The sequence below is a fragment of the Diceros bicornis genome, chromosome 2 (assembly GCF_020826845.1).
Source record: "Diceros bicornis minor isolate mBicDic1 chromosome 2, mDicBic1.mat.cur, whole genome shotgun sequence".
Taxonomy (NCBI): Eukaryota; Metazoa; Chordata; class Mammalia; order Perissodactyla; family Rhinocerotidae; genus Diceros; species Diceros bicornis.
Window position 1 is genome coordinate 70923378 of NC_080741.1, and position 25398 is coordinate 70948775.

The window sequence follows — 25398 nt, forward strand, 5'->3', positions numbered from 1 at the left end:
AGACCCACTCCAGAGACTTTTATGAAGAAGGGTATGGAAATTATGGTCATATATTTCATGAGAATCCAAAGCAACCATTACCTAATGAAAGTATATAGCTTCATGAAGCAGACAGGCCTAAAATAAGGCTGCCCCTTGCTAAAGGCCACAGGCAAATTCAAATCTTCCAGTTATCACAAAAGAATAATAAAAGCAACGTCAAAAATAATCAATTCTTCAAAAATTTAAAGACAAGTTACATTGTACTTGCATGTTTCAATCCTTATTTTTTAAAAAAAAAATAAAAAACAAATACACACGGGAAAAAAAACCCTTAAACACAAATATACCCAAATGGTATTAACGGTATTCGTCTCTACATTCATTGAACAAATACGTGAGTGCCTGCTGTGTGCCCGGCACTGTTTTACATGCGGGATTATAGGTGTTTATTCTTCTTTGCACTTTCCCCTATTTTCAAAACTCTACATAATCAACATTTAACAAAAAATTAGACCTCCTCGACTACATGGCCAACCCTTGAAATATTGACAAAGAATGTTAACATTCTTAAATTCATGTTTACATTTTCTTTAAATTGTATTTTTGAACAACTGAGAATCAATATTTAGATCAGGGAACTTTAGAAAACCACATGCCAGGCAGTTTTGAAAGGGAAACTTATGCGCTCTTCAAAAGCTGTGTTTTCATTATGTCTTATTCAAACAATTTTCACAGTATGCTATGTAACAAATATGGTAAAAGAGAACTGGGCTACTGGCAGTTGACAATCTAGAACAAAAAGTACATTAAAACCATCCTCCCCCCAACAATGTGTATTGTTACCCAAGGTGTTACTTGATCTCTTTTGTTCCCACTAAATCACCATAGACGATTACAGCATCAGAGCCAAGAGACTCAGGAAGCACGAAGCTTTGTTTTAAGTCTGTTTTCTCCTGACTGCTGTTTCTCTCAGGCTGTCAACCACTTATCTAACAGCTACCAGCCAAGGAAAAAGCTGGCCCTCTTCCGGCCGTCACACGGCCAGTGGCCAGAAGCCTTTGGGGACTCAAAGTACCTGGCTCCTGTGGGGCTTTATCTAGTAGTGGGCTCGTCGCACATCACGTGGGCATAAAAAAACTGCTCAGGCCTAAATCCAAGGGAATTATTTCTGCTCAAAGGCACTGCAGGAAGGTGACCATTTTCAGCCAGTTCACTGCCTGGTCCAAAGCAGGAAAAAGAAGGTACCTTGCACAGTAACCACGGTAACTATTTGCATTGCAGCAATGCACTAACAGGCCTCTCCAGGATGTTACACCCCCAAAGAGTTAGGGATTCTCCACGATGCACTTGGTCCTCACTTAAGCCAACTCAAGCCGCGGAAAAAAGGCTTCTGGGACCAAGACCTCTTGTTCACTCACAAAGGCAGTTTAAAACTAGTATCCTGGTATTGTAAATGACAAATGCCATGAATGTTTTATCTCAGGGAAAATGACTGTGTAATGACAACACAGAAACACAATGACAACATAAAATAAATAAAGATAACAGTAACAAGCAGGTCGGCAGTAAATAGTATTTAACACATTCTCTGGCTACTCATTCTCCAGCTTTCCTTTAAAGGGAAGGTAAACTAAGAACCATGTGCTCTCCTGTTCTGGACAGATGTGGCATTTCAGGTTAATACATCTTTAAAAAGAGACAAGATTGAGCTGTTCTAAATTAGAATCCATTGGCTATCTGAAATCTTCCTATTAGCAGACCAGGTTTGGCAATAATCTCTCACTGACAGACTAGCTCATGGTCAGAGGCACTTAAGAAATGGCTCCCATCTCTAGGAGATCATCGGGATAGTGGATGTTTTTGCTGGCTAAAAGCCAGCATAGGAAAAATAATATAAATTGCTAACTCTATATAGTAAGAGCTAAATTTCTTTTCAACAACTGGTACATTATAGCTGCTATAAGGCTGTGGTTTTCTGGCTATCTAGTTCTGCCCTTTAAAGTTCTGAGCTACACAAGACAAGAAGCCAAAAAGAATAAAGCAAAAAGAGGGTGTTTATTCAAAATACCTGAAGAAAAGCAGTGCTTAGTCTTTATTTGTAAAACCATTCCAAAATAAAAGCCAACAGTGCTATCATCTTAAAATGCATAACTTAGTGGGTATCTACCTAGAATTCAGGGATTTTGATAAGACCATATTATCAGGAGGGATAACATGAATTATTTTTAACATTAATTTTCATAGACCATTTGACCATAAAAAGAGATGACAGAAGAACTGTGTCAAATTAATCAAAATTAAGAGCATCAAAGTGTGGTAATTTGCTTTTATACCAGGCCCTGTTGGGAGGTAGCACAAAGTCAAGTCTCTATTAACAAAAACATACATTAAATTCAGCGTTTTGAAAGCTTCTCATTCCATTTCACTGTTTTTTTAACCCTCAAATTCCTCAAATTTAAGCTCTGACATTTCTGAGTTGTAATAAGAAACACACACTTGAAGCAGTAAGAGTTACTATTTTGAGCACAAATTTACAATCCTATATCAATTTTTTAATATTCTTTGTTACTAAAATTACATATATCATCTTATAGCCACCAACAAATTTAACACAAAGCAAACATATACTTTGTAGATGTTCCCTTTGCCTGGAATGCACAACCCCCAACCCAACCCTAATTTACCATCAAGTCTCAAAGAGAGCATTACTTCTAGGAACCAAGTTCTAATCCTCCTCCAAGCTAGTTTAGGTTCCTTCATAATGCCTGGCATACCCTTCTATTACGGTAGTTAGTAGCTACCCACTTGCTCTGCACTGAGTACTTTCCATACATTACATCATTTAACCCTACTAGTTGGGTACTTTCTTCCTCACTTCATTAACGAGAAAACTGAGGTTGCTCAAGAATATGAAGGAGTTGACCAAGATCACAGCTAGGAAGCAACAGTCAGGATTTGAAAATAAGTACGTCTGCCTCCCAGCCACTATGCAATAAATACAGTGTGAGTATTTATCACCTTCTGTGGCAAACCCCTTGACAAGAAAGGACATGGCTTTTCATCTTTCTTCCCTGGTCTAGAACAATGTCTAGCAAACTGTATGATCATGTTTAACAAAGGCCAGTTGTTAATGTAGTCTGGAGTACACAGAAACGAAGTTTAAAAACACCTGGGCAAATTGCTCAGGTAACGTGTACTAGTTAGAACACCTTTGTGATCTGTAGATTTCAGTTACTGTGCCACGACAAATGTGGAGTACACAACTTGTTTGTGCCTTCCCCTACTCTATCTATTCACTGGCAAGAAAAGAAGGTAGCTGTGCCATCTTTCTCACATCACTACACCATCAAATGTCAAAATAATGAATTTAACCCAAGGCTGCTTTTTGCCTTTTCTGTTCTAACAATCCCCACTAGATTCGCTGGTTTGAAAGGACAGCCTTGACATGAGCTCTATCCTCCGCCTTCAGTCACCTGTCAAAGCAGTGGTTGTGTCAGTTTAGAAATACATGGCTGGATGTCACCAACATCACATAATGGTAGCATGACTAATTTCAATTTCTTTAGACAGTTAAGAGTAAGGCATCCAAGTTCAAGGTAGAACATAAAAAAAAAAAATCCCATCTATACAGTAAGTACAAAAGTAGAAGGTTAAGAAGCTGAACACGCATGGAAAAAAGCTCTTGAAACAACTGCAATCTAACCCTGGATTTTAAGGAAATCCCTAAGCATCTAAAACTTCATAATTCTGTAAGTAAAATTTTATTTGAACTATTCCACCTTATGAATACAGCATGTATCCCAATGCCTAGTAGCTCAATTTAAAATAAATTCTTTTCATTGTTGCTTTAATTAAGACTATTATACTTTGTTTTCCCAGTAAATGTTACTTAATATTAAAATTTCTGACTTACTTTTTAGAATTATCTTAGTTTTGAATTGGTAAAACTAAAACTGTGCATGAAGTCAGAAAGAAGAAATGAGGAGGAAAAAAGATAACTGGATTCCTCAAATGGCTCATAAAAGGAAAAACAAACCCAGTCCGACCAGACTCATGAGTCCCTTTTGGTGATCTGAAACACTGATCAGTATGTCAAGACAGAAGGAAAGAAACCAAACTCATCTGATATCCTCATGGTATTGCACTGAGTGTCTGCTTACTGCTAAATGGTTTGCATACTAGTAGAACTGAGTTATGCTTCTTTACATTTTAATCAATACATAGTAAATATAATTTAGTAAAAATGATTAGAAATATATAACTACATGCAACTTTATATTAAGTGGTTACATGAAAATTTGATTATGAAATTAAGATCTTAGAACTCTAGTTCCAAATTCTAAAAGTTAAGGAAAGATCATTTAAAAGTTGTGCACAAATAATCTCATGCAGTTCTTAGCTAACTTCTCTACAAAGTAAAAATGATGACAATTAAAAGTGTCCCACTGGGGAACAGTTGTGTAGCCCAGAATCTGCTCGCTCTTGGTGCCATTTCTTTGCTGTTTAGTACTTAACCTGAATCTGTTTTCACGTGTGTAAATTGAGGGGGGAAATTCTTCAGAACTGCTGTGGGAATTAAATGAGACGAACAGGCAAGCACTTTATAGATGACAAGAGAAGGAGGATAACAGGTCATAGGGATCAAGGACCCTGGGACTCCCTTTATCAGCTCCCACCCACTACCGGGGAAGCATCTGCCCACGTATTCCTTCCTCCTCCACACAGGTTTTATTCCTTCCTCCTCCACACAGGTTTAGACCATATTACCTATCCCCAAACTACTCAGCATCAGGCGAGAATAGGGGTCTCCTCTCTTCTCCGTGACATTAATCTCATGCTCTTCAAGGACTCTGTCCTCGGTGTTACTGCCAGATGAATCTGACCGCATGAGTCTGTCACAGACCCCAAACTCTCCAGCGGTCCCTCCTGAATAAGACCCAGTCTGTTTACCAAACCACTGCAGCCTCTCCACCATCCCCAACACACCGTTCCCACCTTTTTCCTACAATTCCCCTTCACAGCCCAAGCCTCCAGACAAACTAGAATATTTTCCATTTCTTGGACATATAGCTCTCATTTTCCTCTCCCTGATTTTCTTTACCTTCTACTTTCTCAGGGAATACCTTCCTCCACTTCTTCTTTTCCAATTTCTACATACTCTTTAAGCAACAACTACCACTACCCCTCCCTCATTAGGCCTATGCCGTTTGCTTCTTCCATGTCAAGCCCCTCCCCTCACCCACACTCAAAAGCACCCCACAGAGCCAGAGTGAGGTGTGGTGCTGGAATCCTATGACTCATCCCCTCACCCCAACCAGGGTCTGGCTGACAAAAGCAACAATACAAAGTAAGAGGAAAGAGAAGTAAGGGATCTGTTTTTGGTTTTTTTTTGTTTTTTAAGGTTTCTGGTCACAGCTCCTTAGAGAATGCAGGACATCTCCCACCTCCATCCTCAACCTAATCTGGGAACCCACACAGGATTGAGACTCCATCTCAAGCTGGGACTGAATGAAGGAACAGAGACCTGGTGCAGGCCTTCACTGCAGCTGGAAACTGGCAGGTCCAAGAGGGTGTGAGAAAGACAGGCTGGCACTTAGCTTGCTGCAGAGTCGAAATCAAAAACTGACAGCCCACACAGGCTGACTTGGGCTCTCAGACATACCATGGCTCTTATAGTATTATTTAAAATCTTTACTTCATTGTTCTTATTTAAACTTCTGAAAAATTTTATATGAAAGATCATTGCTTTCTACTTCTTTATATAAGTCTCCAAAACTGGCAATACTACATATCCACAAGGCAACAACAGGCTACGGATGGGGCACTGTACGTCTCCAGTTCACACAGACCTCATTACTCCCGATTTTCTGAAACCCATCCTCATTCATTCCCCCACCTGGCCAAGTAGGCATCTCAGTTTGCTTCTCCTAATGTTGAGGGACCTACTCTAATGGGAACCAACTAGACCAGCTACATCTCATCCCGTGGGGAGGGGAGAGAAAACAGCTGAAATGATGCCCTTCAACACTGGCCACTATTTGGGATGAAAGGCAGCCAAAGACCTCAGCTCACTCCAGAAGGGCTCCCCTCCAACCCTGTATATATACATAAAGCAAGGGTATGCAAATTTTTTCCATAAAGATGCAGAACATAAATACTTTGGCTTTGCAGGCCACATAATCTCTGTTGCAACTACTCTGACTCTTCCATTACATCACAAAAGCAGCCATAAACAATATGGAAGTGAATGAGCATGACTGTGTTCCAATAAAGCTTTATTTATGGGCACTAAAATTTGAAATTCATATAATTTACGTGTGTCACAAAACACTATTTTTCTTTTTTTTGTGAGGAAGGTTAGCCCTGAGCTAACATCTGTTGCCGATCCTCCTCTTTCTGCTAAGGAAGATTGGCCTTGGGCTAACATCCATGCCCATCTTCCTCTACTTTACATAGGACACCGCCACAGCATGGCTTGACAAGCGGTGCATCAGTCCATGCCCAGGATCCGAACCTGCAAACCCCGGGCCGCCAAAGCAGAGCCCGTGAACTTAACCGCTATGCCACCGGGCCAGCCCCAACACTATTTTTCTTTTGATTTTTTTCCAACATTTAAAAATGTAAAAAGCATTCTTGGCTCACAGGCCATAAAGGATGGATTTAGCCTATGGGTGACAGTTAAGGCATTTTCTTAAGGGACTTTCTCTTTTGTATCTTATATTATAAATACTTATATTTTGTATCTTACCTTCTGTCTTATCATCCGTGTCACATAATAAACTCCTCAAGAGCTAAGACCAAGTCATATTTATCCTTATAACTCTTTGCTGATTCTGTTACAATGCCTTGCACAAAGAAGGGATTTGATTTATGTCTGCTGAATAAATGTCTGCCACTTTTTATTTTTCAGTATTAACTTCCTACTTAAAGGAACTCTAAATTGCATAAATATAATTCTTGCATTCTTGCATGTTTTCCAGATAACATACAAAGTACTATTCAATTTACTTCATCTAGGTCTCAATATTACTATGCAACGGGACCTTCATTCATTAGGGTCAAACAAAATGTTTGCTCTTTGTTCTTCCAAATTTGTCTTAACTATATACAATTTTCTGCCTTTATCCTCTTACTTAAATAAAGTAGACTTACATTTACTTCCTTACAAATTCAGATCAATAAAAACAATCTCAAAACTGACTTAAAATTTATTAAAAGAAGCACTGACTATAGAAGCTTTTTTTAAAGCCGTAATATCAAACCATGTAACTAACCGCTTGGGTTTTCTCCATTGCTCAGCACAGAAACTGCAGAAATTAACAAAACTTATAGTACAGGAAATATAATGTAGATTTAAATTGGTATATTTATATAAATAAATATTTAAGAGATCAGCTGATTTTGAGCCATCACCCACAGGTAAGCATTATGATACAACTCAAATTTCCATAGAACATTAACACTAGATATTTTAAGTGATTTTTTTGTAGCAGAATAATCAAAAGCTCTGAATCATTGTGGCAATTTATTATTTGTAAACCATAGAGGAAACGCTGCCCCCTACAGAGTATTAAGAATGTTTTATATAAATGTAACCCAGAAATTACCACAAAAGCAATCTAAAAACATTTTAGTGACTCACAATATTTAATGATTAACAGGATTATCAAGGAAAAGGCGATGCTAGGGAGATGATCGGAACTTGATTTTCTTCGCTTTATTACAGTTTATGCTCAGATACAATATCTTTCTATAAAGAAGTGCATGTATAAACCCACAAATGCTCTGAGGATAAATAATACAGATAAACAGGAAGAATGTGCCAATTTTAGAGACTGGGGACACAGATGTGGGCCTGAGGAAGAGACAAGAGTAACAGGAACTTGCTTTGCCTCGTGGCAGGAGAATCCAGGGAGAGCTAGGCCCAGGACTGGCCTGGTCACCACCCAGGGCAGGGTCCTCCTCTCCCTTCACACGTTTCAGCCAGCCCACGCACTCCAGGGCTCCGAAGCCCCTCCTTTACTGGATTAGTTGGGATATAAGTGATCAGCAAAAGCAGATACAAAGAGTACTTCAATATTTGATTTGAATTCCATGCTATTTCAATTTCCTGAAAGCACTATGATTGTTTCATTCTTAGAAACATTTAATTACGATCAGGAATTGACTAGGAAATAAAAAGTTCAGGAACAATTTAGAATGAGGAAGAAAACAGGAAATAAGAATTATCACCTCCTGAGTGGGGAGCAAGGAATTAAGTGATAATATTAAAGAAGTAGAGAAATTCACTCCGATGACCAGTTAACTCAGATAGGAAAGGAACTATCAACTAGTTTTAGAGGCTATAGGGCAAATCTCAGAACCAGACAGCATATCAACTCCAAATTTTCACTATGAAACTGTGCTATTCCATGAACTTCCCTCATGCTGTTCACTTAGAATATTTAGGACACCTCCCTCCCTCCCTCTATGTCCAAATACTACCCATCCTTCAAGTCCCAACGCAAATCTCACGTGTTCCATGAGGCTTTCTCTGGTCCCCAGTGAAACATCACCGCTCCCTTTTTGAGCTGCTTAGTCCACATTTCATGTAAGGTACTTACCTCTGTCTACTATGTATTTTACATTATGGATGGACATCTTAGCTCCCCTACTCTTGCACATGCTCCCCAAATACAGTTCCTAAGGCTAATTCATCTTTCTACTGTTCTTTACATTTAGATTTACATTTACAGGGTGCTTTGTGCATAATGAATAGCTTTTTAGTAGGTACGGACAAAATAGCTGCTGAATGAATAAATTAATAGTGAACTCATCAATCAATTAACAAGTACTTTAGAGCGACAGGAAACTGTAGTAGGAGCTGAGAATTGGAAGTCAAATAAGGCAGAGGCTCCCCTCTGTAGGAGCTTACGTGTCTGAAGTGACTTAAATGTAAGTCAGTTTCTCTGGCTTTATATTTTCACCCACTATATTTCTCCTTTGACCTGCTTATTACAAATGCTATTGTTTAAAAAACCTGGTAGTTGTGTAATTCCCTGCCCCGCATTAGAATTTCAAGCTCCCTGAGGGCATCAGTCGCACCCCTCCTGTTCACTACATCTGCAGAGCCAGCTCGGCACGCTGACATACCAAGCGCTCAACAAATACTTGTTGAATAACTCTCAAAATAGTTTTACATAACGTACTTAGGGAGTAAAATTAAAAGGCCTCACAATTCTTTAAAACGTCCATAGCTGGGAACTCATAGAAATTAAATACAGATAAATGTCAACACTGGAAAATCCTAGTGATTTCATCTTTTAATTTTCAATTTGGGGTAATCTCCTTTACAATTCAATAACACAAAGCATTTGCTAAACTGACTTTGGACTAAATAGAATTCAAATACTAAAAACAAATTCATCTTTAACGTTGCATCAGAACTCAGAGCTTGCACCATACACTTGCCATACCTCAGTTTCCTGAACTATCATTTTTCTTAAAGAAAAAGATCAGCCCCCAAGCCCTGTGCCCTGGCTCTTTACTTCCACATTGATCATGTTATTATATCCATCTACAGAGAGGTCAGTAAAGCAGTCATTTCTGAAAAATTGATTATTGAGCCCAGTAATGACTGATATGTAAGGGCTATTAATTATATGAAGTAAAACCAGCTTTTAGTTGGTAACAATAATCTCCTGAAGGCTGTTTCTTGGGTTACAGCCTGCCATGTAGCCACTAGTCATCAGACTTGAAATGTTTATAAAAAGGTAGGTTTCTGTGAGCCTTAAAAATAAAACAAAAAACTAATTTTAAATGTGTCTTTTTATTAGCCAAAATATTTTTATACATCTGTCTGAACAAAAATTATAATGTTTTGTACAAAATGGTGAATAAATTTAAATTTGAAACATAGAAGTACAGTGGTTAAGAGCCCAGACTTAAAAAACAAAAAAAAACCTTTTTACAAAGGAAAATCACAACATGTACAAAAAGAGACAATAGGCCAGTGAACTCCCACGTTCTCATCACCGAGCTTCAGCAAGTACCAACTAATGGCCAACCTTGTTTCATCTGCACTCTGCCCACTTTCCCCTAACCCACTGTGGATTATTTTGAAGTAAATCCAAGGCCTCATACAATTTCATTTATAACTATTTCAACACTTCAAAGGGCACAGACTTTGAGTCTGTGAGTCAGACAGACCTGGTGTCAAATCCAGGCTCTACCAACTACTGGCTGTGTGACCCCTGGCAAGTGACTGAATTCTTTTGAACCTGGCTTCTATCTGCAAAATGGGGACAGTAATCCCTCTTCTCAGGATTACAGCATGGATGAAATCAGATAAGGTCTCTAAAGAACTGAACTTACTGCTGGCACACAGAGTGGTTAATACGGCAGCTGTGGTTATTATTACTGTGCGAGCATATTAAGGCAGGACACTTTCTGACTCACTTCCAGTGAGGTTCACAAAGGACAAAACAGATATCAAGTATTCCCATATTTTAAAAAGAAATGCTAAATTTCCAGAGAGACTAACAAAAAACTGATTTGTGATCCCTTAGACCAATATTCACCTCCAGGAGTTTAAGAGTAAAGAGGTCTAGAAAATCTCTTTGGATAAGTTGGAGTGCTGTAGGGTTCCTACCACCCACTCCATGGGGGACAGGAGGAGGTGCTCTCCTGTCACCTGAAACCAAGAGAAAGGGGGTTTTAAGCGAGGCCCCCTGGACTAGCCACAAACCAAATCAGCCACAGAACATAATGCGTATGGTTTATAGAGGGTTCAGATTCATTTTTAGCAGACAGGCCTCCAGTGTGTTACCTCTGGTTTTCTGTCACTATCATGACACAGCTGATAAGACTATTTCTTGTCAGATTGACAATGATGAGAAGTTAAGTCTAAATTTCAATTCTGACCTACTAAAACTGTTTGAGTAATTGATTAGAGTGTAAGTTCAGGCAATCAAATTTATTTTTGGTTATGCAATCACAGAACTGATTACTTTTCAAATAAAAATCCAGAGAACTAGATTACTTCCCAGAATAAAAAGTAACAAGTAATAGTGTGTGTGCACGCACACACATGGGGGTTTTTGCCAGTTTTCCATCTGGAAGCTATGATGTAACAGGATAATCGCAAACTGCATTCTCACTGTTTAAATCTATGAATAATGTGCAGATAATCTAGCATGAGTTAAACAAGAAATTAATTGTGACATGTAACAAGTTCAACAATCAGTCATGTATAGTAGACTGATTTTTCAAGGTAATTTTTACAATTCAAGAAATATCTTGGGTGAAAGGAAAGAAGAAATAACATTCGAAAAAACAAAGCAGTTTGTTTCTCACTGTTAAATCAAAGAAGATATATTCCTTAAAGGTAGTAGTTCTGCTACCCCATAATCAGCAATCCTGCAATATAAAATACAGCTAGTCTCAACCAACTCGATGAACAAAAAGGTATCTTTCATTTAACTATGATTCATTTTTTACAATTATTGCCTACTTTAAAAGAATCTACTTCAAACATGACTTTTACCCCCAGGGTAAAAGGACTATAGGTTACACAGAAGTCAAAGAAAAATCTAGTACCCCTCTAGGAGGGACAGAATATTAGAGACGTGATTCTTCCCTTTAAGTCAATGAAGTCACCTAGATGTAAAGAGAAGAAGAACTTCCTTTCTTTCCCATTCTTACCCTGAAGTCTGAAAACTAAGTCCTCAGAAGCACTTTTATCTAAGGACAAAGGAATGACGAGGATCCCCAAGGGAGAATATGAGAAATGACTATAAAGTATGGAAAGTGACTTTTAAATAAATGTGCCAGAACTAATACATACAAATGGATGTTGCCCCCTTCCAAATCATTATCTTGGAAATTATATACTTAATCCAATGATGCTGTTACAGGAACTTTGGAATTTGTTTCAGAGCTTAGAATTTTCCACATCCTTAAAACTAGCAAATATTTGTCTTTTCAGGTTGGATGTAGCAACAGTCAAAAGTCCTTAGAGCAGCTGTGCTTTTCTTTGGAAAGCCTGCCCTGACCTCCCAGGTGCAGGTTCCACGTCCCCTCCTAGTGATCTCTGTACTCCCCCCAGCAGAGTGCTTTTCACTCTATACTGGAATTGCTTACTTATTTATCATCTATCACCCTGGAAAAACCGTAAACTTCATAGGAGCAAGGAATTTATCTTCTTTATTATTGTACCCACGATCCCAGAATGGTACCTAGAAAATTACAGGCATCCAAGAAATACAGAGTGATGCAATCTATGATAATACCAAATGGTGTGGAATACTGTGTGTACCTTCTCTACTGACCCTCCCCACTCCTCTCAGAAGAGAGTACCACACCTCTCTGCATGATTATCTAGCTACATAGAGGAACTATTACTTTATATACCTGGGAGGAAAAGTGGTTGGATTGGATGATTTTCATTACTTATTTATGGACAGAAAAAAAAGCAAAAATCATGATTACATCCTTACAGGCTAAAAACTTACAACTTTTCACTCGCAAATCTGCAAGCACAATAATATCTCACCTAGTTGCAATATCTTTAGAGTGTCTCTGTAGGCTTTCATCACCAGCTTGAAATGGCGATAAAGTGGATAGCACAAAACTCTTCTTCCAAAAGACACCAGGATTTCATGAACATTAGTCCAAGTCTGTGAAGGATCATTTAAATAAATAATCATTTCCATATTACACAAACAAAAGCACACAACGAAATATGAAACTATTACCAACTAAAAACTCTAAGTTTGGATCATCATGAAGCCAAGTGGAAAAGAAATATAAAAGCATGAAACAAGACTCTTTTTATACACCTTACAATAAAATATTTAATTCTTGTCTTTGTAATTTCTCATACTTCATCAGCATATCACAAATGCTCCTTAAAAATCACATATGTAGAAGGAAAGTTTTAAAAAGTCTTTTAAGAATTACGAATATGAATCTAAAACACATGGCACTAACAAAATACAGATGCACATAAAAGACATTTCTAAATGATATATGTTTCATGGTTTTGTCTTTTGGGACCATTCAAGATAGTGCACATGAAAGACGTAGAACCCTTTAGTGAAGTGTGTTTACAGTCTCCCTCTTTCCTTTTGTTTTGTTTTTTTTTCTTTAGGCAAGAGTAAGATATGGTATTTACTTTAGTAATTTGCTTTCATTTATTAAAGAGAAAAGTAATGATTTCCAGGAAAAAAGTGTTTTATCTTGAATAGCATAGCAAACTGATACCATTAGCAATTCAATACCTACTCAAAACACTACACAAAGCAATTTTCTACAAAATTATTTAATTGGGTTTTGATAAAAAAATGTAACCCATATATGAAACTTAAAATATAAAATTAAAACTAACAGAGCAGCATGATTTCCATGTATATTAATCCTTAACAAATGAGAGATCTGATTAAGAATATTGTATATCTGACAAAGAATAGTTTATATCTAAACAGAATTGTGAACTTTTAAAAAATTCTAGCCACAAACTAAATACTCATAAAAGTCTGACATAGCCACTTAAGTCTGATAATTGTTAAGATATCTCAAAAACAATAAAAATTTCAAAGTAAAACCATAAATAGGTGAATTTATTGATGTAGATTTTAATAACTGAACTATGAAATTATCTAATCATCAATCACTTTGTTTTCAACATAAGTAATCAATGTAATTATTACAAAAACCAGTTTCTCCATTACATGCTGATCATGGCAACACGCAGAACCCAAATGAAGCCGAAAGCAGTGCTTCTCCAACTGTAATGCATGTAAATCCCTGGAGATCTTGCTACAGATTGATTCAGTGGGTCTGGACAGAGGTTCTAACTTTCTAACAAGCTCTCAGTCAAGGATGCCGGTCAACCTGTTGGTTCATGGACCATTCCTGGAGTAGCAAGATTCCCTGATAAAGTTGTGTTTCAGTTCCTGTTTACATCTTATCTATTATTGGAACAAAGTGATGCCAAAGAACAACCTTACTTTTACAACTTAATATGTACTGTACCTAGGATTTACACTGGAAAAAAAAAAAACTAGTTTTTTTTATTGTCTTAACTGATGATGCAAATAGCAACTGTTTGACACTTTTTTTAAAGCTTCTAACTTTAATCACTGTTTTGATGTACAAGAGTTTGTTCAAAACTAGGAAATTTAAAGATATCATTTTTGGATACTTTTGGTAAGACCTACACAACTATTTTCTAGAAAATAGATATAAAGACAATCATTACTAGAAGAGTTATCTAACCATACTCATTATAGGACCTGGGATAAGTTATTTAAGCTACCTGATCTAAGTCCACTCATCTGCAAAATACCAGTAATACTTATCTCACAGACTTCTTGAAAGGAATAGGTGAGTTAATACCTATAAAACGCTTAGCACAGTCCCTGGTTGTAAGTAGCAGCTAGTAGTATTACCACCTACATTTGCTCCCCATCTTTGAGCTCTGGACCCCAATATATGCCAACTGACAAACATGCCTCAAACTCCACCCCACATCCTCTCCCAACAGACCATGTCCCTATTCTTTCTCCAAAGTATGTTCTCCCTCTTCCAATTTTCAAAATTCCCTCCCTGGCTTCATCAGTATACTATGATTAGAGTCAGAGTAACAAATGGAATCAGAATTTTAATAAAGATAGGAAAAAACCTTGTATGATAAAGCTTCCACTTTTAACAAGTCATGGAATTGCTTGAATTACCCAAAATGAACTAATGACAACAGAAAAATAACCTTCTGAACAAGCAAACAAAATCTAAACAATTGCAACTAAAAATCATACCTCAAACCAGCACAGTGTGGGACTCAGTTTTCTGATATTCCATGCAGATTCAACCTTTATTTGTTTTGGAGAAAAGAGTACTGTCACATTAGAGGCAAAGTCATTCGAAAATAAAGCAAATATATCCATTTATTCAACCAGTAGCTGAGTAGTATTGACATATATAAGAACTAAGTGTCTATGACTCTATGACTGCGGAAAAATCATTGCTTTACTGATGCAGAGGTTATCAAAGGCAAGCTTCTGTCTTTCTTTGGTATTTTATAAAGTAAAGCTTTTCCACTGATAAGAGCACAAGAGCAAATAAGCAGGGGCTTTGAAACTAAAAATTAAAGCAAAGCGATGCTTGCTCAATTTCTGTCCTTCTCAACTAAGTTACTTGCCTTCCAAACATTCTATAAATAATCTACCGAAGGACTCAAAGATAATGCTGAAATGCTGTCTCTGGCACTTAAAAAGCTACTCAAGAATCTGGCCTTTCAGAGAACGCTTGTGAGAATAAGTACATTCTAGAGCAGGTCTTGAAGTTGCAAGACTTCATGATTTCAAATATGTGAACACAGGACTCAAAAATGGTAAATTTTATCGAGCATAACTAAACACTCACTCATCTTCTCCAGCAATAATATGAAGCACTTTTTTTTGTCAAAGAAGACATTTTCTCCAATTATATTATCCTTAAAAGATGAGTGGAAACAAAAACGATCTTCAGTTATACTATGACCTTGATACACTATTTAATATTCATTTTGGAGTCAAACGCAAATAAGAGTCACCTTTGAAATTTTCAGACTCATACCAAAAAACTTGGCACATATCAAATCCTAATCCTATGCTAATGCTATGATGTTGAGTGAGAAAAGCAGATTAAATCATAGTGCATATAGACATTATAACCCAATGTGAATACACACACATACATGTGCACGATGAAAGAAGACTGGAAGACACACACCACCTTGTAACAAGGCTATTTCTGATGGCTCAGATACAGGAAATTTTAATTATTTTCTTCATGTCCGTATTTTCCTTTACAGGGATATGAATTATTTGTGTAATTTTAAGACAGAAAAGCATACGCTCAGCTCAAAAACAATCCCTTGAGCAAGGACAATTATCAACAGCTGGAGGAGCACATTAACCGGACAAACTTTTTTTTGGTTTTCCAGCCTTATTTTTACATATGACCAGGGATGTAGGTGAGAAAGAAGTTTAGCTCTTGATTTACAAAATCAAATGTGGTTGCAGAAGAGATACAATCGTCTATATTATTAAAAATATATATATATCTCATTTAAGAAATAATGTACTTTACAAAAGGATTTACTTTTACGATACAATTTCATTAAATAGCAAAAAAGATACGATTCAGGTTTTTAAAAATCTGATTTACATACAGTTCTTCAGAAGGATATATATACTATGTCAATTGAGGGATACGTGCAGATAAATACTAAGATTCTTTTTTTTTTTGGAAAATACTATGCCTTGCATCTCCTAATTGACAGCTCGGAGAAAGAATAGAAATGGGTATGGTCAAGTTTACCACCTGCCAATGTCAAGTGTCATGTGGCAATAGTTCTTATTTGGCCAGTTCATCTCCTAGAAGAGAAGAAAGCTCAGGATATCCTTTTTCTCTACCCTCAGCTTTACTTCCTCACTCTGCTATCTGGTAGAGACTAATGCCAAGAGAGAAGAGAAAAAGACCAAGTAAGCATTATGTTTTCATGCTGGTACCCACCACCAACACACACCTGCTCCTCTGCCCAGAGCGTCCCCTACATAACTCATCACAACAGGGCTTACTCTCAACGGGAGGGCTGATGCCTTAATACACTCTACTTAGTACAGTCGTCTAGGCCAACATGCACAGACACATGTGCACTCACATTCTTCTCTCCTTCAGTGACACGAGTCTCATAGCAATATGCCAGAAGGATATCAATCAAACTGTAGTACACTTGAAGGTGGGCTCTCTTGTCCAGGAGGTAAGATTTATTGACAAATTTTCGCAGCTGATATTTCTCTTCTTCAGAAAAAGACACTAGAAGAAAATGCATTTAAAAATTAGATGTTCCATTCAGTTTTGTAAAACCCCCAATGTGGAAGATTTGTCAAAATTAGTACTTTGATTATAGAAACTGAAATAAAAATTATTTAACTCTGGATATAGAAACAACTTTTTAGCTAGACGTCACAGTTTTATTAAGGGCTATGCTTGTGCTCAAGCTTGTGCTCAAACCCTAGCAGGACGAAATAAAGGAGAAATGTCTAAACAACGTCTATTCCTTATTCCACACCCCCTCTCCTTTTTTTTGCTCTCTGTTCTGTATTCAAGGGATTTAAATGCCAGAGTTATTAACTTTAAAATTAAGATAATACATTTTGACAACAGAAAACACGTAACAGCTAAATAAAGCACTCTATAAATATTCATTATCCATTTTGAAAGTTCTATACAAAGAAATAGAAGTATTCCCATATATTAGTCAATTTTAAAGGCACAGTATTTATTTTTAATATTCTTTACACATAGAAACAAAGTTTTACATAAATATACAAATGTGACTATATCACACATATTAGACTTGTGGGAAGAGGATGTTTGTTTTCGACAGTCTGTTTTCCCTTTTCTTCTTTTCCTTGGCACCCTCTCTCCACCTTTGCAAACAGCCTCTCCCATGTTAAAAATCTAGTCTATATCTTTCATATTTTTCTCTACAACCGTGTAATCATATACAGACACATAAATATGTATACAAGCGAGTTTTCCCCTCAAAGAATTATATGATTTTTCTCCATCCAGTCTATCTCACTCAACAATATCTCTGGCAAATCTCTCCAAGTCAATTGGTACTAGCTAATTTTTGTAAAGGAGTGGAATATTCCATGGTGTGCCATGCTCTATCCAACCACTCCCCCTACTGATGGGCATTCACTTTGCTTCCAGTTTTCTGCCACTGCTAATAATGCTGCAATAAATGTCCTTGGATACTGGAGCCTTTATTCCCATAAAATAGATTCCCAAGAGTACATTTACTGGGTCAAAAAGTATATCTGTTTTTAAAAGATACTTTATTTAAAGGCTATAATTCTCCTTTCTGTTGGTCACGGACAGCAGTTCCCCTTCCTACACATCTCTCTCAACCCCTCCCTGCAATAAATGTAATAGCTTTCTTTAATACTTTCCAGTTTAATGGATATAAAGTGACCGTGGTAGGAAGAATCCTAAGATGACCACCACTGAGTCACACCATTTGAGTGTGAGCAGAACCCATGACTTGCTTCTACCCAAAACAACACAGCAAAGGTGTAGGGACAGTCACTGTCATGATTATGTTTCGTTATTAGCAGACTGGAGCCTGAGACTCGCCTGCTAATTCTGAAGAATAAGATGCACGTTGTGAGAGGGCCACGTTGCAGGGAACTGTGGGGGCCTCTAAGATCTGAGAGTGGCCCCCAGGTGACAGCCAGCAAGAACGTAGGGGCCTCGGTTCTATAGTCACAGGAATGGAATTCTGCCAACCATCATGTGAGGTTGAAGAGGATCCTGAGAATGTGGCTGCCAACACCCACTAAAAAAAAAAAAAAGACGGCCATATTTGTCTACAGCCTTGCCAAGACCCTGAGAGGAGGACCCAACTAAGCCAGGCCCGACTCCTGACCCACGGAAAACTGAATCAAATCAGATCTCTGCTTCTAATTTGTGATAACTGTATGCAGCAAGAGAAAAGTAATACAGTGACATATTGTTACTTCAGTTAGTATTTCTCTAATTGCTAAACTTTGAGCATTATTTCATAGGTTTGTTGGCAATTTGGCTTTGCTCTCCCGTGAATTACCCATTTGAATGTGTTTTACCCAATTTTTTCCATTGGATGGCCTGTCTTGTCAAAATTAAGAACTCATCTATGAATATGAACCCTAGTCATATCTCCAAATCTACCCCATATCTATTGACTTTGTTCATGGAATCTTTGGCCACTGAATTATTTATTTTATGTGTAGCCAAATATGTCCATCTTTTTTTTTTTTTTTTAACAGATTCTAGATTTACAGCCTTCAATAGCTTTCCCCAACCCCTGAAGTGTACACAAAGTCTCTCAGCTTTTCCTTAAGATGTGATATTTCCTTTTTTAAATTTAACTCTTTTCTCCATCTGGAAGTTATTTTTTCATATGTTTTAAGATTTCAGTTAATTCCAGATGAACAGTTAATTGTGCCAGCACAGTTTGTTCAGTAATCCATCTTCCCCACTGTATTGAACCACCAACTTTGTCAAATAGATCTGTTGCTTTTCTTGCTAAAAATTACTTCAAAGCCTTTTCAGTTTTTGTTACTTGCAAATATATTTTTCCCATTTACGTTATTAAATACTTTATAGAAGAGAGAAAAGCTATTTCTTTTTACATATCAGCCACCTTATGAAATGTTGGCTACCTAGACCAAAAAAAAAACAAACTAAGGGGTAAAGGGGCTCATTTGTATGGTGACGGATGGAAACTAGACTTTTGGTGGTGAACACGATGCAGTCTCTACAGAAGCTGAAATATAATGATGTACACCTGAAATTTACACAATGTTATAAACCAATGTGACCTCAATAAAACAATTAAAAGCAAAACTAAAATACTTAATAAATTAATAAATAAAATAAAAATAATAAATTAAAAAAGTAAACTAAAATACTTAAACGCTACTGATGAAAAAAACATTATGTCTACATTGATAAGGCAAGTAAGGATGAGACTGTGGTTCCCTCTAAGTTTTCTTTGATGCCTACAATTTAGGCAAGCTATCACAAAGTATATATCTTCTCACATTAACAAAACATGAGCATTATCGGTTCCTTGTTACTCTACATACAAAGTAAAATACATCTTGTCTTAGAGCAAGATTTACAGAAAGAGTACTAGCTAACAACATAGATGTGCTCAGTTCCTAGTTATTATAAGTAAAACATGGACTACCACTTGTCTTAGAGCAATTTTTTAAAAATTTAGGGGCCGGGCATGGCTTAGCAGTTAAGTGCGCGCACTCCGCTACTGGCAGCCTGGGTTCGGATACCGGCTGCGCACCGACGCACCGCTTGTCCCGCCATGCTGAGGCGGCATCCCACATACAGCAACTAGAAGGATGTACAACTACGAGATACAACTATATACTGGGGCTTTGGGGAGAAAAAGGGAAAAAAAAGGAGGAGGACTGACAATAGATGTTAGCTCAGGGCTGGTCTTCCTCAGCAAAAAGAGGAGGATTGGCATGGATGTTAGCTCAGGGCTGATCTTCCTCACAAAAATAAAAATAAAAAAAATAAAAACAAACATCTAGATACATTAAGTTACCTCTGTATAAGTGTTATCAATCTCTTACCTTGCAAAGTCATCCTTAATTTCCCTTCCATGCCCTATCAGACAATCACTTTCAAATTCACTTAAAAAGTTTTTAAGCCCAGTAAAGAGGAGCGTTCAGCTTCTAGTTCTGATGCTTCAGGTCAGAGTAATGTCAAAATAACTTTCAAGTCTTTTTCTCCAGGTTTTAGAACTGTCCGTTATATTTAGGTAAGGATAGGCTAAACTGCTGTAACAAAGAGACCCCAAAATACAATGGCTTAAATAAGACTAAGACAGAAGTTTCTCCCTCACGCTACTATTCTGAGTGAATGATCCAGGACTGGTGGGGCATCAGCATCTCTATCATATGACTTCTATCTATGAGTCCAAGACAGCTGTTCCATGTTTTTACCACTTTCTAACCAATGGGAAAGCAGAGTACGAAGAGGATGGCAAGCACCTTCTTTCTAAAGACTTGATCCAGAAAGTGTACACAGCACTTCCACTGACTTCCCATAAGCCAGGACTTAGTCACATGACCACACCCAGTGACAGGGAAGGAAAAGAAATGTAGTCCTTAGCTAGTGGTCATGTGTCCAGCTCCAACTCAGGAAGCATCTTAGGGGAGAAGGGCTAATAAAAGACACTTGGCCATCTCTCACACCTTTTGGAGATCAAAAATTATTAAATTGCCTCCTTAACATTCCCAAACCACTCTCTTGATAGCTAGCTACCCAGTCCCTCTCTGTTTCTGTTCAACAAGACTGCCATTCTTCTCATCACAACTGGGCAAAAGCCAGAAAGAAGAGAATATGATTACTCACACGATGGCCCCTGTTCACATAGATAGTCATGCGCTGCAAAATGACATTTTGGTCAACAACAGACCACATATACAACAGTGGTCCCATAATATTAGTACCATATAGCCTAGGTGTGTAGTAGGCTATACCATCTAGGGTTGTGTAAGTACACTCTATATTATTCATACAACAACGAAATCGCCTAACGACTCATTTCTCACAACGTATCCCCATCATTAAGCAACGCATGAATGTAGTTTTCCAAACTCACTTCTGTCCTCTTGTAGGAGCTTCAAGTTTACTATGGCTTCTTTTTGTTTTAAGACTTCCTTCCAACAGTTTTACAGCCTATCCTCTAGGGGGAAAAAATCTTAAATACACTTATTTGAAACTACTAGAAGCAATACTCCTTTACTCATTATAAAATACACTTAGCAAGCAAAAAAACAGATTTTGAAATATAATTATTTTTTCAACCATGTTAGAAAAAATAAAACCATGTTTAAAAAAATATGAGAAGAAAAAAAGAAATGTATTTGCACAAGCACTGCTTACATAAACAGCAAATAATTATGAGAATGCATTTATTTAATTTGCTGGCCGGCAACATAAACAAAGTGTATATTTTTAAACTTAATGCAGGTAGATGTCAGGTGACGCATTCTTTAAAAACTAACATGTCAAAACAAAATAAGACAGATACTGGATGTTCACTGTTTCACTAAAGGACTTATATGCTGATCCCTTAACTTAAATAGAAGCTCTCAGTTCACTTAAAGAAATCTGATTTAAAGAAACTGTAAGAAGGAACATACTTACTGTATGAAGAAAGTATTCCTGAAAAGGTATTTTAAGACCTCTGGTATTTGGCAAGAAGGTTTGAGATAATATTCCCTTAGGTGTAGTTTTTGAGACCTTCATTAATTTAGCTGATACGAAAATGCCAGGTGTTCATGATGCTATTCTCTCACTAGAGAAAAGCCTTTACATCCTAGTTGACTAATAAAGACTTGTTTCCACATAATTCTGAATCACAAGGTAAGCGTGCCCAGAGCCGTTTAACAGCACATCAACTCATCTACGTGTTTATTCCTTCATTCTTAAGTAATCACACCTGTATATGTTTAACGATTTGTAAAGGCTGACCTGAGAACTGTAGGTTCTGATGTTACCTTACCACAAGTGCTTCCACATATCACAGGTCACTTTCCACGACTATACACATACGAAAAGCCTACTTGAATATACTCGTCTGAATTCTTAGATGCTAGGTGCCCCTAGCCTTTCCTTAAAACACCACTGCCTTTTTCTGAGTGTTTATAAGTTCCATTTTGGCCTAAGCAGTTCATTAATAATACACAGATGTATTTAAATTCTGAAATTCCAGCAAAGAAACCAGAGATGATAAATAACAATAACAACAAACCAGGAAATCACTAGAGAAACCAAAAGTCTGAGCTCCCAAAGGCCTTTTTTATTAGAGCTATAAGTCATATCTTGCAAAGGGGAACTCAAGGAGGTTTGCACACAATCAGGTCTAAGTGAGCAGCAGCAATGGAAAAAACTACAGATGCAGTGCCAACAATACTTGGATGATTGCCACCATGAGTAACATTTGTCAAGCATTTATATGACTTAGCTACACTGCAAAGCAGCTTTGCTATATAGTTCACAACATTTCGGTTAATTATACTTCTATAAATAATCTGCAGTCAAACAAAAGCCAGCTGAAAGTTCAATTCGTTTGGGGAAGAAACTGGTGCCCTAGCAATGAAGCAAATGGCCCAAGACCACCTCCCAACATTAAAAACCCCATTAATTAGTTTGAGGACGGTAAAGGGGCTCCCATCAAAACGGAAAGTGACCTTCTCGCCTCACTGAGAACATTTTCTAGTTTTGTTACTTTTAAATCTTCCCTTTTGTCTAAATCCCCCTCCCAAACATCCCTGTCTTCTGTGGGTCAACAATTAAATCATCCATGACCTGGCTCCTCTCAGAGGAATACAAATCTGTCCATTATACTTTCTGGAAACAGATCAAGGAAACCAGAAGAAAATGTGCTGCCTTCAGACCCTCGGCCTAAATGGGTAGCCCTGCAGTGCTATAGCCTTCAAAGCTGACACTGACAGTGAGCTCTGCAGACACTGAAGAGCTCATTGAAGCCAAACAGGATGTCCCTGTGAGGAAGTTCATTGACTACAAATGTTGTGTGGTGTCATAACAAGAAATCATGTGCCAAGATTCCTGGGCTGAGATTAACCACTGAAAGACAACATGGGAAACGTGGCAAGTCCATCCTCAGGAAACCAGAGCTCAGTGGGAGCACGGCATTTAACACTTCCATTTACAAGCCTTCGGGGAGGAAGATCCGGATCGTTACAAAACTGAAGATGTTAATAAAAGTCTCCCTGTTGTAACTCAGGGCTACAATGAAAATAACAAGAATCGTAACCAATACAAAGATAGAGAGCAAAGTTCACCACCTAAGGCTTATCTGGAATTCAGAACAATCCAGCTTAATCTTTTATGAGGAGGGTGAATTAAAGGTGCACCCCTCACGTGCACGGTTATTTCTGCCTGGCAACACCTGCTGAGGGAACATTGCAGAGGAAACACCCCACAGCTGTGACATAGACAGGAGGAAGGCCTGGGAGACAAGGAAGAATAAAGAGGAGGACGAGGGAAAACCACAGCAGCAGCAAGCTCCCTGAGTAAGCTGAGAACTTGAAGGTTTATTTCTTTTCTCTCATATTTTATCCTGGTTGAACACACTTCAACTTATTCCTCCAATTCTGGATGTCTCAAATATTTGAACAAGAAAAAAAAAGAAATACCTCATTAACAGAGAACTTCCTCTTAAAGCCTTGTAAATGCACCAAAATTGTAACTTCACAGAGAAGCCATTCAATTCCTGGCTCTCCTGCCACTAATTTTACTCTATAATAATAATTTCTAACATTTACAATATACTTAGGATTTTAAGTACATCATCTCATTCAATCCTCATGACAACTCTGTGAGGTAGGTACAGGATTTCCACAGCAACTCGGAGAAGTTGCAAGATCGCACTGCTAGCCTGTGGTGGAGCAAGGCGTCAAACCCCGAGCCCCAGATTTACCCTATATCCTATACTCCACCCTCTACTGGGCACATTTAGAAGACACCCTTTCTGTGCAACACAGAACTCAAGTTCTTCTACCTTAGATCACATGCCCTTGCTACTTTTAGAGGTGATTTTTAGAATGAGTCACCATACTAGCTTAGCAGACTATGTTCCTGAAGCACCAGTCTGGATACAGGCCACGGATCAGATAAAGGGTCAGGAGGGCCAGTGGTTACAGTGAAGAACTAGTTAACCTTCTGTTAAAATTATACATAGAGAATTGACTCAAAGTACAGCTCTCACAGAAAACAGGACCTAGAACAAGCTACACTTGATCAAAGTAGAGCAAGTTAGAATTGAAATCAAAAGTAATGCCTTCTCTTGATTTTTAGGGCAACTAGCTCACCCTTGTGGACAGAAAACTCAACTACGCAACCACCAGTTTCCTCCCACACCACCTCATTAAAATACTGCACTAAAACTGGGGAAACAGACTCAGATCAGTAGATAGCCTTGATGATTTAAGTTTGAGCAAGCTTTCTGAACAGATCTACATGGCATATACAGATGACTATCTAAATTGTTTTAAGAATCTTATACCTGAAAATTTGTCTGTATAATGTGGGAAGTCTCTTAAAGATTCTTAAACTCAAATCAAATACAAAACCAAGGATTTGTTGAAAACAGTGTAACAACAGTCACCATTTGTAAACGAGTTTCTGTTGTGCAAGTAGAGTCAATTCTAAAAGATTACAGTAACTTTTCAATCTGGTAGAAATCACTGAAACTCTAACAAAACCTAACTACAAAACTATTTGCTGAAATATTTATTTATTCTATAAATATTTATTGAGTCTCTATTATATAACAGGCACTACACTAGACACTGGAAATAGAGCAAATAACAAACGATTGCATTTTTGCTATGCAGAGAATCAAAACATTGTGACGCAACAGCGACTTGCAGCTACTTCAGATTGAGCAGTCAGAGAAGCCCACTGCAGAAAACTGTAAACAACCCAAATGCCCATCAGTAGTAAAAAGCCCAAATATCCATCAGTCATGATACAAATATACAAGAGAATACTAAGCAGGCATTCAGGTAGAACCAGAAGTGCTGCTATGGAAGATGTACAACATACACCACAATCAGGAGAAAGCAAGGTAAGAAGGGAGTGTGTACATGAGTATATGTCTATAAATTTCTTAAAGCAAATATTTAGATATGAGCATATGCATTAAAAATACCCCAAAATTGTTAAGAGTGATTACTTTCAGGAAGAGGACTTTGGAATGGGGAGATTCTATATTCCACTTGGGAGATTCAGCATTTCATTTCACGTGCACATGGTTTCATTTTAACACTGAAATTTTATTTTTAA

The 25398-nt window shown here is 37.6% G+C and overlaps 1 protein-coding gene across 2 annotated transcripts in view; it reads right to left on the minus strand.

The window, feature by feature from the left end:
- SHQ1 (SHQ1, H/ACA ribonucleoprotein assembly factor) overlaps positions 1-25398 on the minus strand; it is a 93798-nt gene that overhangs the window by 45415 nt on the left and 22985 nt on the right. For both annotated transcript variants that reach the window (XM_058563142.1, XM_058563151.1), the window contains exons 7-9: positions 16667-16821; positions 14778-14831; positions 12515-12638 (exon numbers count right to left, since the gene is read on the minus strand). In XM_058563142.1, the coding sequence (XP_058419125.1) occupies positions 12515-12638; positions 14778-14831; positions 16667-16821 (333 nt within the window). The remainder of the gene's footprint in view (positions 1-12514; positions 12639-14777; positions 14832-16666; positions 16822-25398) is intronic.